General features: G+C 41.4%; 1 protein-coding gene across 3 annotated transcripts in view; it reads right to left on the reverse strand.

Annotated features, from left to right (window-relative positions):
• atad2b (ATPase family AAA domain containing 2B) overlaps positions 1-18,263 on the reverse strand; it is a 72,204-nt gene that overhangs the window by 41,474 nt on the left and 12,467 nt on the right. For 2 of the 3 annotated variants that reach the window (XM_063901736.1, XM_063901734.1), the window contains 5 exons: positions 11,789-11,924; positions 10,121-10,314; positions 9,887-10,046; positions 6,975-7,097; positions 3,772-3,900 (listed from right to left, as the gene is read on the reverse strand). In XM_063901736.1, coding sequence (XP_063757806.1) covers positions 3,772-3,900; positions 6,975-7,097; positions 9,887-10,046; positions 10,121-10,314; positions 11,789-11,924 — 742 coding nt within the window. The remainder of the gene's footprint in view (positions 1-3,771; positions 3,901-6,974; positions 7,098-9,886; positions 10,047-10,120; positions 10,315-11,788; positions 11,925-18,263) is intronic. The other variant, XM_063901735.1, reaches the window with a different exon arrangement.

Raw genomic sequence — 18,263 nt, forward strand, 5'->3', positions numbered from 1 at the left:
AATGGAAACCACATCCTTCTTCCTGTATTCCTGTGCATCGACAGCAGAGAGGTCTCCCATCTTCCTCCCCCTGATTGACCTGGATGGGGGCAGCCTATGCTGCTGCCCCCATCCATCTAAACGGGCTTATCCGCGGCCACTGCTTTTAACACCTGATTCAGAAATAGTCTTCAAAAAGCTTTTTGCGTAACTTCCTCCACGGTTTCCAAATGGTGAATCCCATCACGGCCACCACTCTCCTGAATATCTGAATGTCACAGGCAAAACTCAGCTCCAGGCAGTGGGAAAAGAGGGCTGGAAGGAGAGGGGGAGAGGTGGCCCAGATAAAAGCTCTATAGAAGTGCACATACCAAAACAGCCCCAGATAGGCTTTCCCCGGCAGGTAATGATCGAGGATAACTTTGACCTTCATGTGTCCTGACCTTCCACAGCAGAGGAAGGGAAAACCAATGACCCCGAAGTGACCTGGCTGCAGTGGGCAACCGTTTATTTCTTCAGTATTGGCACAGAGAGAAGGGGCTCTTTGCTCATCAATCATGGTAAGCCTTATTTGATCATTTAGTTCATAATGGAGAACCTTTGTAGCATGATTTGTCTTTCTACAATCAGTGTTTCAGGCTGAGGAATGTTAAAATCCAAAGAGACTAGCTTAAGGGAAACTTGGCATGTAACGCAAGGTCCGAATGTCCCTTGAATGTGTATTTTGTGACAGAGGGTAAAAAAGCTGTACGATTCTCTCATTCTTTTGACACGTGCTTTCAGCGTACCTAAAGTATTCTGTGTCGTACACAAATATACTCGAATAACTTCAGCGACCAGTGTGTGTGTGTTTCTACTCCTGAATGATGAAGTAGCGGATCGACGACAGGATGCCTCTCCCCCAGTAGAAGCACTGTGCCTTTATTATGATGTTGTGTCACATCTCCAGACATGACTGACTCTGTGATCAATTAGCCTAATAGCTGCCTTGCTGAGGTGCTCCAGGTGAGAACAGGCTGCCGATGTCACAAATTAATCGCCTGAGTTAGCTTAATTAATGAAGCCTCTGGTGGAGCTGATAACGACTCTCCCAAGAGTTTTCTAAATTGGTGGTCCGCATCTGTGACATTTGGCTTTGGAGATAAAAACAGCAGCTTAAAGAAGCATGTACAGGCCTAGTGTTGGCTGTCACCTTTCAAAAAGAGGAATATAGGTCTGTCTGGAATACACATATATTAACTGATCAACGGGGCATTTTGGGGATGGACTCTGGTTTCAGACAGAGGGTGAAAAGAGGTACTGCAGCACAGGCAGTATGAGATGTTTAAACACATACAAATACGAACCTGAAATTGAGCATAAGCATGTACTCTTATTTTGCATTGTGTTTCCTATTGTTAAGGATAACGAAATTCATATTTAAAGGTTTAATGGGCAGAAGATGAATCCAACCTGTAAATAAATGTTAATTGTTGCCAACATATACCTAGATTTAAGTTCACACACAACTTTCCAGAAACAGGCCAAAGTAAATGATATATTTGTAGGTTTCTTCCAAGTCCAAATTTTGTTCAGTGTCAGAGATGTTGAATAATCTATATGGCAAATAAGGCTGTAGTTATTATTACCTCTGGCGTTCTGCACCTGTAAAAGACTGAACGTTGTATAATATGTTTTGACATTTAAAATAAAAAAAACGTTGAAAAGCTACTTAATCCATCCTGAATGTTACAGTCTTTCATCAGAGCGCCATTACTTTAACCTGGACTGAATTATGTTCAGGGAATATTGAACACTTAATTTAGAATTGCCTATATAGCTGTTTTCCAGGCTTATTAGGACAAGATGAACTGAAGTGAGCTGCAGACTTCACCGTGCCCAGAGTCATGCAGAAATAATGGTGGCAAACAGAGGCCCTCATCTCTCAAGAGAGGACCATCTCCCTGGGAGAGGAATGGTTTACCCACACAGCAGGAGCTCAATAAGAAACACTCTCATGAGGGACAAGCACCCCCTTGTGTCGGACAGTTGTACTACACAGACACACACAGTCACACACAGTCGCACACAGTCACACACACACGTCTCATATTTGGCTCAACATAAAAACAACATTATTTATGAATAGTTCTTCAGCCAATGAATGACTTTAGGCAACATCTTTGCCATAAAGTAAGTTCAAGCTGTGTCCAGTGGAAGAAGAAGTACTAGGATTGTATAAGTAAGTAAAAGTAGCATTAGTAAATAGTTAAAATACTCCATTACAAGTTAAAGTCGTTCATAAGTAATAGTTCCTAAGTATTGGCATCAAATTATATTCACTATTTAGTACTGAAGGAAAAATACTCGTGCATTATGGCCAATTTCTAAGTAACAATAAACCTATTAAATCACTGAAATATTACTGATGCAATGGAGTGTCTCTCACAGAGGGTAAAGTAAAGATCATTTGAGATACTTTGTTTATTGTTGATAGATATTTTAAATAAGTGTTAATTTGTAAAGAGTAGAATACTTGCCTCCATATTGTAGAGTAAAAGAATAAAGTGGCATTAAATAATAAATACTCAGGTAAAGCACCTAAATAAAAAAGGCATCAAATGTGATTTTCAAAGTAGTAGTTTTTCCAGTCAGAGCACATCTTACCACACATGACCCAAGTCCACATTCTGATGTCTAATCTAGATTGTGTACTTCTCATGATGACTGTTAAGGGCGCCACTTTTAGCCTAAATCATGTACCGTTATTTTGTCCAGGTGGAGGCTCGAGGGCATTCTTCATATTACATGTAAAACCTGCTTACCTCTGATTCACTCCCGTAACAGCCTCATTAGTCTGCCCCCTGCCCATACCTGGCCCTCCTTTCACCCTTAGGCACCTGCCGTCTACCACAGGTGGGCATGTAATTGCTCTGTGGCGTGGTCATGTTCTGAGTGGTTAGGAGAGAGCAGCCCCGCTAATGAGGCAACTCGCTGTGAGGCTTCTACACTGCTGAGAAATGTATGTGTATTCGTGTACGCATGTGTGTGTGTGTGTGTGTGTGTGTGTGTGTGTGTGTGTGTGTGTGTGTGTGTGTGTGTGTGTGTGTGTGAGCAGGCAGGTGTGTGGCAACGCATACATCTGGTATACAGTTGTAATACAACACAGCTGTTTGATGCTGCATCAGAGACAGAAAAACGAGGGGAGAAAGAAACAAATTTCGGTCAGTGTGCGAGTCAAACAGAGAGATAAATGGTTCTGTCCGAATTTGTGTTTGTTTGATCTTGGGAGTGTAACGCTTCCAAAAAATACATAGACAATAAGAACAAATAATCACGTGTGCAATAGCTTTCAGATCTATTTAAGCCCTAGTTTGAATGCTGACCGCTACCCTTTGCTTTATACTCACACTCTCTATCTCACAAAAGGGGAAACAGGTAGAACATATATCATAAGTGGTAGAAGTGATTTTTCACAATTTCACAAGCCAGTGGTTTAGATAATGTCTCTACCAAAACAGTATTTTACCCACAGTTGGCTCTTTCTTTTAAAGTCCTCTGCAGGCATGTTTTAAAGTATGTAAAATGCTCTGCTGTGATTCATATTTTATTTAACGTGGCTTTCCCAAGTAAAAAGAGTATCAAGAAACACTTTTTTAAAAAAGGCTTAAAGGCAGATCTACTCCACTCCATAATTAAGAAAATTCTGTATCTGGCCATGAGCCACAACGGTGGTCTAGCAGTGCTATCAGAATGGTAGGTGTAGCGTCTTTGAATGGTTAGTGAAGTTTTGGATCAGCTTTGAATACTCACTAGTGGTGCACTGTTTGTCAGTGGCCTCGCCCTGAGTGCTGCTCCTGGCCTGCTCTTCTGCTGCAGCGTGGTGCCTTCTGGTTGCCACGGCGCCCATCAGCGCCGTCTGCTGAGCTGGCGTCTGGAGGTCTGCGGGGCCCAAAGAGGATCAGTTACCGACAACAGACAATACTCTCTGTGTGCATTGTGAAATTGAGTGTGTGTGTGTGTGTGTGTGTGTGTGTGTGTGTGTATGTAACTGGGAAAACACTTCCGAAATATAGTGCTGGCAAGAGAGAGTGTGTGTGTGTGTGTGTGTGTGTGTGTGTGTGTGTGTGTGTGTGTGTGTGTGTGTGTGTGTGTGTGTGTGTGTGTGTGTGTGTGTGTGTGTGTGTGTGTGTACACAACAAGTGGCTAGCAAGGTACTTTTACAGACCAATAAAAATATGATCATCCCGACAACTATGACCAACGGTTTGTGATAGGTTCAGTCAGCAACATTTTCCGATCACTACAACGACACCATATCGTTTTGCAATAGCTCCATGTTTGATTGACATCTTAAATCACACGGGAATGAAAAGCACAGTTCAAGCCCGTGAAAATTAGCAACTTCAACTCTGACATCAAGTGCTATTTAAGTTTATCACGGATCCTTTCATCTCCTCACAGTGGAGAAAATCCCGAGATGCACTGTGGGTTTTGAACCCTGCCGCAATGGACATCATGGCGTGTTGGGTTAACTGATAGCTTTATAGCAGGACCTTGACTGGAAGATGAAATATTTACACTGCTGTATTCCTCCTCTCAGGCAGTTGACTTTTGCTCCTGCAATATTCATTTAGCATCCTGTGCTTTTAGCTACTAAAAGAGGAAATCAAAAGCAACAGGGTGGCTTCGGAAAATTGCTTCCCCTTTGATAAGTTTCTTGGTTGACACGGAAGAGCCGGGGCCTCTGTGGCTTGAGTCAGAAGTCAATGGGCCCTCAGGGGGTAGGGCTGCGCTAAAAGATAATGTTGTTAAAAGGGAAATCACTTCTTCTTGTGCAGTTCCCTCAATACACGTGTGAGCTTTAAAACATTTGTAATGTGCGTCTCGTCTCATTGATGGGATAATAAAAAAGACTAGCGGTGTTGATCGATTACAGCATTTAAATGCGCTAATCAAGATAACATCTGTGATAAATCTGAATATAAAGTGTTGGTATTAACTTATATAAAACGGATACACATATGGTGTTATAATAAAGTATTGCATGATAACCAGGAAAGGAGAAATCAGAAGGTTTTTTAATCTTATTCTCACATCTAAGCTTAGTTTTCATGTTTTCTGAATTATTGGCATGAAGTCCGACAGCATGGTTTTCCATCAAAGTGCAGAGAGGGCCATGTGGTAATGGCTAATTAGTGAAAAGGTAAACAAAAACGATTAATTGGTAACATTTTTGTCTGATTCTGCAGTCTCAGATGGGGGGGGCGGCAGCAGCTCAGTCTGTCGGGACTTGGCTTAGGAAGGGAATACTCACTGCTTCGAGTCCCTGTACAGACCAAAAATAAAGTAGTATGGACTCATAGATCGAGATGTGCCAGTTCACCTCCTGGGCTCTGTCGAGGGGTCCTTGAGCAAGGCGATGAGCCCCCAACTGACTCCTTGCTCTGACAACTCTCTGTTATTGTGTGTATTCAAGCCTAATTTAAATGTGTTCTGTTGGTCATGAAACTTGTTTTGTGCTTTATTTTAAAATGATTTCCCCTCTTGCTTCATGCTTAGCTTCACTTCCTGTCTGCGTTTCCCTCCTGTGCCTGATTGTGTCATTGTGTTCACCTCATGCCCCTGTGTTTTCCTCCCCCTTCCAGCTGTGTCTTGTCTTGTGATTACCCATGTGTATTTAGTCCCTGTTTCCCTTTTGTCTGGTGTTCGGTCGTCGTCATTTTTCACCTGATCTTGTCCATGATACCTGCCTGTTTCTGTCGCCCTTCATGTGTCAAGCTAAGTGTTTTTGTTGTCCTGTATTCCCCTTGCTTCGTGTTTTCGTCAACAGCTTCTACTGCATGTTGAATCTTTCCGATGTGCCGGTGCTGTTGTTGATTAGTCAATTCCCACGTGGGCAAGTATAGCTTTTACATGTGACTATCGATATGCTCCATATCTGACAACCTAAAGAAAAGTACAGTTCAAGTGTATAATTTAGCGAAACTGTATGTGTGTGTTTCTGCATGCGTTAACCTCATTTAGAGTTACCCTAAATCCACTCCGCAGTGCTCGGGGCTGTTTGGTGTGTGTACAGACGCATAGCACCATGCAGACAGCGAGCACAGAAGGTACTGTCTGGAACACTGGAGCCTCGGGCATCACATACTCTACACTAAAAACTGACTGCTCCATCATGGAATACTGTGGTACAAAAAGACAGTCTCCATTCTATGAGATAATGTATCAAAGACTACAAAAGAAGAAAGAGGCTGAAAGAGCAGGCGGGGAAAAAACACAGCCAACATGGACGGGCTAGGGCTCATTATTCAACTGAATGAGTCTTTCAACAGTTATTTATTTAGATAAACAAACAATGCTTTCCAGTTCTGTGCCATTAGTATGCTATATTATTCTGCTCTACCGCCATCCTTAGCTGAAGAGGGCAGTGAAGGAAAAAAATGAATATTTATCAAGTAATAGCAATTAATAAACTTTAGGATTTTGCAAAGCTGTGCCTTTCATTAGAAGACAAGTACTACTTAAGGATTTGTTTGGGCATGCAAATGTTTTCATGTCTATCAGAATTAGAGTATTTCATTTATCCTGGGGAAATTGGGTTTAAAGAGGGTTGCTCCATTTTATATTAACAAAGAAATACATTATTTGTATACACATAAGTTACGAATGTGCAATAAAAGTTACAAACATAGCTATTTATATAACATCAGAAGTTCAATTAAAAATGTTTAAAAAGACATCAAATGAAGTTAAATAGTTCTATAACCATTAAAACTAAATGGGGAAAATTGCAAATTGTACAATAAAAAACTAATATATAAAAATGTGCACATTACAATATTAGATTTTGATTAATTGTAATAATTGAGTTATTAATAATGATAAGTAGAGATAATGAGAAATAGGTGATCATGATTATGGCATTGCTCTTTACCTATACAACAGTGTACATGGTTAGGTGGTGTGTTGTTAAACTCGCCGAAAGACATGCTGGTGTTTCTGCAGTTCCTTACCCGTCTTCCTGCGCGCCTCCTTGATTTCTTCGCACATGCGGTCGAACTCGGGGTCCAGCTCAGCAGCAAATATAGCGTGAGCAGTGTCCTTTAAACTGCATGCTCGGTGCCGGATCACCTTGTCTGAAAAAGGAAGAGACAACATAACATTAATGTCAGACACCAAACTGCGGTGTTCTGAGGGTAAACCTTTTTTATAACACAGGATATCCAACCGGTAAATCTGACATTTTCATTTGGTTATGTTTCTGTTTAGTTCGTAAGCAGAATTACAGAAAAACAACACCCGATTTCGATGAAATGTGGGGAAGGCTGTAGCATGAGGCCAAGAAAGGGCCCATTAAATCTTCGAAAAACAGGGAGGGAATACACAAACAACTTTCATTAAAATTGCAAGATGGGACATTTTGGCGGAGGTCTGCGCTCTCAGTCAGCCATTGTAGTTTGTCACATTTTAGAAAGAAACAGTTGTCTCACGTTCCCAAATGTTTTATGCAGTTAGATAAGAAAATTGCTGTAGCTCAGAAACTACAAGAGAAACAACCAGGTATCTGGCTGCTGTATTAACTCAATATCAAAGATAGGAACTGGGAAAAAATCCCAATTTAACTATACAATTCAAGGCTTTATACAAATCAGAACAAATTGCCCATTTTCTCTCAAGCATACTGAATTTAGTCTGTGGGCTAAATTGTGTTAAACGCGAGTTCGTTTCGATGTCGCAATGTAGATTGCAGGTTGACGTTGCATGCTCTCCTCATGTATGTAAATGGAAGGCTAAGAGTCAATAGAACCCGCCCCTTCCCCCTGTATCTGTGAGAAAGGGGCTTGTAGCGTTTTCTCACAGGTTGAAAATAAAAGGATAGAGCCGGCTTTGCTGAAAAGTGTTAGAGGGCAAAACTCAGACATGCATGAGAGTCTTGATATCTCCACTTCACTCAGTAAAGACAGAGGTGGGTGCATAAACAGAGACATGCAAACTGAAATGTTTTAATGCGTACTCATTCTCTTCACACGCCTTACACCTTCATAACTCGTATGCCTCTTTTCCTGTAGCACGGCATCATTAAAATCCTCCTTCTTCCCCGATACTGCAACCATGGAGGGAAAATAAAGACGGCGCTGAAGAGGCAGGCTAAAAAGGCACTGTAAACAGGCAGACTCTCATTACGGCAGGCATAAGGGGAACAGTTCAGGCAGAGAGTGGCAGAGGGGTCACAATCTGCCAGCTTCCTTTGTCTAATTGGAAGAAGGCAGCCTAATTGCAGTGGAGGCAATTTGTGTGCGCGTGTGTTTTTCTACTGACAGTGTGTGTACGTGCAATGAGGGCGAAAATGCCTGTCAGGGGAAGAGGAGTCAAAGGCCAGGTAGGATGGCGAGAGCTCATCAGAACCCTTACGGGCCCTGCCTAACCTCAAAACCTCCAACAGATAAGAACGAACAAAGCTGTTGCTTACGCTTCTTTCACAGTAAAAACGTTATTATCGCCATTTCCCTTCGAGCAACAAAGTATTCATGACACCGAGTCACATCACGGAGCACAGTGATATGAGTCTTTCAACATAACCAAGTAATTATTTAGCGAGGTGAGGAGGTAAAAGAAAAGGAACATGATTGCACGCGGAGGACGGCACGATGAAGATAGCAGGGAGTACAAGGAGAAACCGACCACTGAGGCATAATGAGGTTTTTTTCCAGCACTTTTCCTGAGCCGGCGTAGAACTGTGTGAGCAGCGTAATTGTGCCGGGCCATATTCCCTTGGCCAAGTGCTTGGGGGGGAGGCTTCGTTAGTCTTTTTTATTAAACTGCCTAATTGCATTTTTCCCCTTTTAGTGTGTTATTTGTAGACCCTGCATTCCAACAAATGACCCTCGCCTGCAAAGACAGAGATATGATTTATTAATTTGGGCAGACAAAGAATAGCTTCCCATTGGTGCGATGTGCAAGGCTATATCTTGGCGAGTGAAGCAAGCCGCTAAACACACAAAGCCACATTTTAAACGGTCATCTCAATTGGATATTCTGCAGTAAGGCCAACTGTATGTGGTTTTTAATTACAAGAAATATCTTTTTCTCTGGGGATTTCACTCTGGCATAAAGAAAAGTGTGTTCAACAAGCACTTTTCTCATCTTTTCCTGGATTTTTCAATGCTTTTCCTTGAATTTTTTACACAGACATGCACATGGGCATATCCCCATCAAGGGAGAAGGTCCCCCGCTTAATGAGCAAATCTAAATCATATGAGTAAGTGAAAGCAAGGTACAGTATGTGTGTTCCAGCACTCATTATGAAGGCCATATTTAGCTTGGGGAAAAAGGTGCTGAGACAAGGAGGAGGATGATGTAAAAATTGGTTCAAACTGCAAGACAAGAGACAATTAAATTTCCATGCATATGCAGCCTTTCTCAGCCACGGAGCATGAATTACACGGTGGGAATGTGTTTTCGGCGGGGGCTGCACGCACTTTATTTCAGTTGAATTTTCATGTTGAAGAAAAAAAACATCTTGAGCTTCTGTAATTGTACTGCCTCGAAGCTCTCTTCAGAAGTCATTAAATGTTAAATCTAATTACTTTTTATTCACACAATGACAGCCAAATGGAACACAACAGTAACAGAGACGCATGGTCATACTTATTTGGATAGTTAAATGCAGAGGGACTGTCATCCACCACTGCATAAATTACAGAACTTTCATTTGGGGAAATGGAAGTATGACAGGTTGATTTTAGATAAATACCAATTACAGTTTTAGGGATAATTTAGCGATTCAAATTCTACAATATTTGGGTGAATTGACTGTTTTTTCATGTTTTACTTTTATAGATTGTGTTTATGCAAGTGTTTATGATGGTAGTGCAAACATCCTGAGTGTATTCATGTGCATGCCAGTGTCTTTCTTCCTCCTCACCTCCAGGATCCTTGTCAGGGTTGTATTCTAAAGCATTACTGCAGATGAGGTCGATGTCCCCCAGGAAGTCTGTCACCCTCAGGTACTGGTGGGTGTCAATCTTGGTCATGATGGTGGACAGATCCATGGGCTGCCGAATCACCTGCAGGTAGTCAGACACCTAACGGACAAAGTGCATTTTAATAATAGTCGACTGTGAGTGGGATAGCAGGGCGTGGGGCAGTTCCTCTTTACCTCATCGATGTCGACTGGCTTGCTGAAGATGTTAAAGCGTTTGTCAGTGGCCAGGCGCTTGGTCACGTCCCTGAGAAAGAGCCTGAGCTCACGTAGCGTGTTCTCCTCCTGCTCAGCCAGGCGGCGTTGTTCCTCTGTTGACAGGACTCTGGGCCCCGGAGCCTCGGCCACTGGCAGAACCTCTTCACATCGCCCTGTTAGAAGAGAAGCAAAAACTGTTGGAGGCAAAAACAGACACGTTTTCAAACTAAATAATGTCTTCACACTCATTCCACCCATAAACAAGCCTGAGAAATCTCAAACCAAGACCGATCGAAAGACAAAATAAAAAAATAATAAAACTTTCCACCTTTGCCTTTAGCAACCAAAGGCTTACACTACACGAAAAATTGCTACACTAACGATACAAATAAAATATAACACACACATATGCCCACTGGTTGGAAGTGATCAACAGACGGTGCAGTCTCAAACCTGATCCTTGACCATTCCTTTTAACATCATTGCCAACACAGACTGAAAAATATTCAGCCCAGGGGGAAAAAACTTGTTTCAAGATTCTTGCAGCTGAAAGAAAATAACGGAACAATGCTCCTTCCCAAACACAGGTTTTTAAATACACTAAGGAAAAGCCTCTGGCCAATGACATGGTGATGATGCAAGCCAAGCAAATCTCCTCTTCTCCCCTCCCAATGCGCCAGTCCTCGCCCAAGGCATCTGCCGACATCGTTAGGAAGGCTCCGCAGCACTGTGCGTTGCTTCGCTCACCAGCAGCCATCCAATCCCTGATTCTAATTATGGCTAATAGCAGCCGGCCCCTCGTATCAATTCCTCTCCCTGCTTTTCTGCCGGTCTCTCTGCTGGAAACGGGACTGCAGTCTTAGTCAGGCAGGAACCCCTGAAGAGCAGCGGCTGAGTAAAGCGGGGGACCCCTGCCTTGCATCAATGAGCAAACTGCGGATGAACAGCGAGCGCAATTTCCATTTGAAAGCCTTGGTGGACAGTTCTCTGATATTGAACCAGATCCCGGGGATGAGGGACTACCGAGTACTGGGGCTATGGCAGGTAGAAGTTGGGGGGGGTTGTTTATTTTGATGTGGGTGGGGGATAGTGATATCCAGGAAAAGGGGCTGCATAATCTATTGGCATTTATTTTTACTGAAACTGCAGTATTTTCTTATGATTTAAAAATGGATTGATCATTTTGAAACATTATCCACATTAATGCTCATGTCTGTAGAAAACCGTTTGAAGGCTGGGACTTTTCATTATTTATTATTATTTAATATTGCACTGATTATGATATTTAAAAAAGGTATTTGTGTAGCACTACAGGTTTCACCCTGGCCAATTGTATACTTTCACCCTTATCTTGCATCTGCACATTTGCATCCTCATCTAAAATGCAATTTGACAGATTCTCAACATGTAATCCTTTCACTGCAAAGTGCCATATGTGAATCAGGTATGGACACACATAGTGTTGCAAATTAAATAACATCTGCTCCTTTCTCTGAATCCAAAAGAAGGACTCCAGGAAACAGTGAAACCAGAGTATTGCTATGAGGAGAGCACATGCAGACAACACTGCCCTCTAGTTCTGACAGCAGAGATGAGTCATAGCTGCGTCCTCCTGTATGTGTATCTCAAAGTGATTTCAGTTAGTACCTTGATTCTTGAGGCGGGGTGGAGGCCTGGCTGCTTGCAACAGCAGCAGGTCAGAGAAGAAGCTTCTCCGGTCCTCTTCTGCTGGAGGGCACAGCGTCACTACCTCCCCGTAAGACCTCTGGAAAATACTCCTCACCTGGACGGGAAAAAATTAGAAGGTTGACAAGAAAGAAATGGTGCCGTTTCACGGGAAGTGTAGCTAATAACACCTATTTGTAAGCAAACCAAAAAATGGCAAACAATTGAACTTCTGTCGTAATATAAGAAAGGCAATAACACTTAACATTAACGGTGGAAACATATTTGTCTTCTATTGTTTCTTACTTTTAGCTCCCTGAGAATGCTATATTTTAAATCCCATTTAATTTAATTTACCCACTGGATTTAACTGATTACTCCAACTTGTTTTTGTCACATAATAGGCAGTGTGAAGCTTATTGTGCCTGTTTTTATCAGCCACTACATTAAGCAAAAGTGCGACTGAGCACAGCAGAAACTCTGCATACTGATTAGAAGTTCACAACTTCACGAGCAGATGAAATGTTTCATTTTCACTAGAGAGGTGAGAAAAAAAATGAGATTTCAGTCATTTCTAGACCAGATAATACCTGATCAAAGCAAATCCTACAAACTTCTTCAAAGATGCATTTCTTTTTAGATTTAAGGATGTGATCAGTGAGTTTTTTTCAGCTTTCGGGCATTTGATATGGACTGAACAAAAGGAAAAATATCTTAGTGTTTTAGTCCATCCAGTTCCTGCACAAAAGAGCTGAAACTGGTAATACATAGAATCAATCACTATCATTGCAACAGGCATTTTTACCTATGCTTATATGTAGTTCATCTCCACAACATGCCCGATTTAGTAGTGGGACCAACACGATAGCGACATGATTACACATATGAATGCCATCTTGAGAAACAGCGGGTTGTGTTTTTGCGCAGATTATTATTATTATGCTTCCCGTTCTTTAACCACAGTTTGAGGAAATTTGCATGTGTAAAGAGGTTGTGAAAATGTGCACATTCATCAGGACTGGCAGAAATAGGTTATACAGTGAATGGGTTTAATCTTGCCACCTATGAAAATACTATTTTGTAATCATAACCCAAACTCGCACCGTAAGCCTGATTGATCTGACATTATGCACACATATTCGGCTATACCTGCTTTACAAAAAGTCCTCAAGAACCCTTAAGCTCCAGCTACTAACATGTTGAGCTCATTGGCACAATGTCAAAAACAGATATTAAATTTGAACTCTATTAAGACCAAATTTGGCAAAGGGCAAACGAGTTGTCCAGCAAAAAAAGCTAAATGTGTGCTGCGATGCAACATGAAAAGGTAAATAGTTGCATTAGCTAGTCACATACATGCAACACTTCTGGAAGATTACTTCGCTGCATCCCATTTGTTTGCCTGCATATCTTTGTGATGAAAGATGAAAATGTTCCCGCCCTAAGTCGTAAAATCCTGTCTGAGTATAAAACATCTCGGTGCAGTGTTTTGTCACCTGATGAGCTGGATTGCGTGTCCTGGTCTCAGAGGGACCTGGAACAACACACTGCTGTACTGAGACTTAATCCCTGGTAGTTAATAACTCTAGAAACAAAATCACACTCAACCTCAGGGTGAAGACAGTGGCTATATGCTCCTGCTAGTCCCAACCCTTTCCCAACATCATGAGGCTAGCATACACTGTTGTGTCTGTCCCCACCCATGTCCTGAACAGCCATTATGTGTTGTTTCGATCAAATCGCATATACAGGGTTCTACGATTTAATAAGGTTAGACTGAAGAGTCAAATTAAATACACAGTTGAATCCCACATCAAGAGTAGGTTTAAGGGTCTTGAACATTTTGTCTTTAGTGACTGTAATGTTATGTTCAATTTAAGTTCCTTTGTATCTGTATCCTTGTCTTAAATATTTGTCCTTGTTGATGTTGCAAATGGAGCTGCTGTAACGCAAGAGACTTGATCTGACAATAAAGTATCATACCGTATTTCTAGTAGTCTTAAGACAGCAGGCACTGCTTTCCACTTGACGTCATCCTTTGCCAAGAAAGGAAGAATTGCTACCTAAAGAAATTTTTGATAAATCTACCTTTCCGACCAGTTTGACCCAATCAACTAGCTGATGTACACTGAATGATGATTCCAACTGCATTTGTCAAGTGTGTTTTATGCATACGTAATGTCTGTAAAAAAGAGCTTACTTTACTAATGTGGTGATCAAATAGACAGTTGAATATGCCGGTAAATATATTGCTCAAAAAACATTAGCTAGGGGGTAGCAAATGATAAAGCAAAGGGATTATCCTGCAACTGTAGGGCTAGCCACTTGATGTAAATTATAAAGAAGGACTATAAACTCTTGGCAGAGAAATACATGAGCCCCTTTCCAGCTACCTTCATTTCTGCTGTTCATCTATACAGGGGCTACATGGGGGCTTCGGAGATCCCAGTTCACTTTGTGCTGGAGATAAGGCCTCCCCCGACGAGAAGCCCAGTTGCTGACTAAGCACCTACTTTCTACTTTATATCTCCTCCCATCTGTCTCTCACATCGATCCTCTCCCTTATCCGTGACATGTTTGTTCTCTCCTTCTCTCTGCATTGCCTTCTGGTCTCTTTCTTTTTCTATGACTCTCTCTCTGGATTTTGTATTCTCTCCTCAGCAGAGAGGAAAGAAATGGAGAAATGGGGAAAAAACAAGAAAGGCAGTAGGGGAGCTGGAGAGAGCCAAAGTGTATGTAACACACAGCAGGTAATGATTTGCAGTATTTTTCATCATGATAAAGTCTGCGGGAGTGTTGACACCAGGTGGCTGAGCAGAAATGTGTTAATAGATGAATGTTTAAAAAGGAGGGAGGGGGTATAGAAGAGAGAGATGATGCTTCAAAGGAAATTGGGGATGTCGGGCTGGGTAGAGCAACTGTAAAACTAAAGTGGACACCTGTTCTGCTAGCATGATCAAATCCTAATTGTAGAAACAAACATTCCTGTCCAACTCCAGAACTTTTTCTGTTACCTCTATCTCAATTTCATGAAGAGAATAAATCTCTCCACTACAGCAGGTATAAAATAGATGGCAATAAAACACAGCTCGAGTAAATGACTCACGCTATTGCCGACTCCAGGACTCCTTTCGTAATCAGAATGCTATGCACTATATAAAAAAGGCTTTATAAATGCAGTCCATTTACCATTTACAATCAAACAGATGGTACCTTAATGCTGGAAGAAACTCTTAAGGATGATACAATGATAAATGTTGAGGAAAATGTTGATAATGAGATCCAGACAGAAATGTACGCACTATAGTTCAGACAGGGACGATCCAGTCAGGGGGAGATTAGACGGAAAGGGGGAATGGTGCAGAGTCAGCAGTAATGCACAGGCTATACAGGGCTGTCGGGGTGTATGGGGGCGAACTGAGGCTGAAGGCAGAGCACTCAATTCCCCTCTCCTTTACATTCAAACCCTCATCTAGGGTCATGAGCTGCGGGTAGTGACTGAAATAATGAGCACATGGATATCAGTGGCCAATAGGAGCTCAGAGTTGAATCACTGCTCTTCCAAAATTGAACGGAGCTAGTTGCGGTGTTTGATTCAGCTGCATCAGTGGCATCTCCTGTGGAGGTGTTCCAGCACGTCCAACTGGGGGGTGCAGAGGGTAAGCTCCGGTGATTACGTCCCGTCCGGCTCACAAAAGCATTTTCATTTCCGAAAAATGGGCAAGAGGATGTGGCTAGGCATAAGGACGTGTGGACTAGGCTTGGCAAGGCTGTTGCTACTGCGACCCAAGAACTAATTCTAACTCAATCATTAATATCCACTGAGGAATGATGAACAACCATGTTTAAGTGCATTGGCTAAGTGTTGCTTTTGGAGAGACACACAAGCTGGTATATTTAAAACTACAATTCTGAAGACAGAAAGTCAAATTTTTCAATTATTCGTGAAGGACATAAGTGCTTTACTGTAACACCTTGGAGTGTAGTTTAATAAGGTAACTAGAGAAGAGACTCAGCATTTATTTTCAATCCTCTGCGATTTGTGAACTAACACAGGGAGCGTCAACATTTCTGTCATGGGTCCTACGTGTATTTTATAGCTATAGCACATTGAATATTTAGCTGCACTGAAATTCAGGAAGAGTTCAGGGTCCCAAGAGAGTGTCCCCATCTGCCAGCCAGTGGTGCAAAGCTGTTTGCAGAACATACTGTAAGAATGTATTGTTGTGCAACATACGTTTGAAATGTCTTGTGCTGTTTTAGGACTATAGATAACAATTGTTGCCCTGAAAAATAATTAAGGTTAGAAACATGCAAATAAACGCATGTTTTACTGCTCTCAGTCAAATAGAACTCAACTATAATCAAATTAAAAATTAAAGTGTGAGGTTTGAAGTTTTGAAAATGATTAACCCTGAAAATGCAGGCAGTTTTTAAATTGTGTTGCAAAATCTCCCAAAAGCTAAATATTATTTGGTGAAGACATAGCTGTTGTTCTTCTTTATCTCAGCATTAGAACTAGGTAATGAAGCACCAATACCCTTTCCTTATAGTAAATCCTTTGGTAGCAAGCAAGTCATGTATCAAACATCCCACAATATGTTTCAGCGTTTAGAGTAAAAAATGTATTGGACATTATCTCTCACTCTAACTGTAGTAACTTCACACTTACAATCACATGTTCTAGCAATTTCCCTCGTTGCTCCACAGAGGAGGAAGTGAGTGTAAGCAGAGTGAACGGCTGTTAAGGGACGGAGGGAGGCTATGTAGTTGGACCCAGGCTTGTAGTGTCAGTTTTGGCTGGGGAGGGATGCTGCCTGCTCCCCGCTGTGGCTTGGAGCTGAGACAGCAGCTGTCACTGTGTTCTCCGTGCCAGAGAGTGAAACAACACACACATAGCCAAATCACTCAAAGCACCATGGACTGTCAATGCCAAGAAAGAAATCCTTAAAAACTTGATGAAAGAAGCTTTGGGCCACTTCAGAGACACGAGATAAGCAATATAATTTAATAAAACAAACAGTCCAATTAATAGAAAAACACAACTGCGCAACACAAACAGCCACAGCAACGTTCCACTCACTCTGCAGATCATACTCTCTGTGGACAACCCGGGGGCCTGTTTCAGAGGGACCGACTACTGGATACATTTTAGGACTGCACACTTTGAGAATTGCAATTATTTTGACTGATATTGCAGTCATTGTTTGAAACATTATTCACATTACCACTATAAGGTATTATAAAATGGTCATAATGTGATTTTTATCTGTTCCAGACAAGGATTTGGTTTATGTCTGGCACTGTTTGTAGGCCGGGATATCGCTATAGCGCCCAACACTTCATTCAGAATTATATATTTTTTTATTTACCAAAAATGGTACGTTCCCTTACAGACATACACACAGAGCTTTAGTTACACCAGCATCAAATAGAAAAACAGCCATCAGCAGTTTTGTGAGTTTCTATGTCTGAAATATGTTCATGTGCTAAACACAACTATTTTCAGATTTGTACTCTTCTTGTTTTACTGGTTACATTCATTTATAGTTTAGTTATAAAACAACTGTTATTCTATTGTCTATAGTAGGTGTAAAAACATTGGTTTGGTTTATTTGGTGCATGTGGGTAATTGGAAGCTTTAGCATAACCGTCAGAATCATCAGACTCACTTTTATTGCCATACCAAAAGTAGTAAATAAGTAAGGATATTAGTAACCATCCATTTGCAGCTAACATGTTAAATAAATTGCAAATAAATTAATCTTTAGTTCTGTTTTACAGCGAAAACATCAACAGTGAAAGAATTATGGAGCCTTTTCTAAATAAGAGTAAATAATTCTGCAACGCGGCAGTAGTCTAGCAAAAGGGTTTGGCAATAATGTTAATCTTTGTGTTGACAGTTCATGCTGCACATTTGTCATTGTTAGGGTAGAAAAAAGCCAGACAGGGGCAGAGATTGTGGCTCAGGTACATGCTTTGCTTTAAAACTGAATAAAAATGAGGAAAGGTCTGGATCTTCTTACATTGTAACGGCACAAAAGTAAGAAAAATAACTGATTTACAAGTGAAACGATGCAATCCAACTTCAAACCTTCAGTGCAAAACAATCAAATGGGCAAAGAGCGCCAACATAGCCTAAGGACAGTCTTGATATCCTCATGCTGGCTCCACATTGACTTGAGCACACCATTTGTCCCATCATAAGCTTCCCAATTCTCCACACTGCATGGCTGTGTTCACTCACCAAAGAGAAGGTAATTTGATGAAAGTGGTAATTGCCAATCTTACATGGATGCATCCAGTCACCTAGTATGTAATGAACAGCAAGCAGCCATGTGACACAGAGGCTGAAGGGGTCTGTGGGGTGGGATTCATTCCATCTTCATAATTAACACAGCATGTTAGTCAACAAGTTAAGGGAAGGGAAATGAATAAAAGAATATAAGAAAGGCAG

The sequence above is a fragment of the Eleginops maclovinus genome, chromosome 15, assembly GCF_036324505.1.
Source record: "Eleginops maclovinus isolate JMC-PN-2008 ecotype Puerto Natales chromosome 15, JC_Emac_rtc_rv5, whole genome shotgun sequence".
In the NCBI taxonomy this organism is placed as follows: Eukaryota; Metazoa; Chordata; class Actinopteri; order Perciformes; family Eleginopidae; genus Eleginops; species Eleginops maclovinus.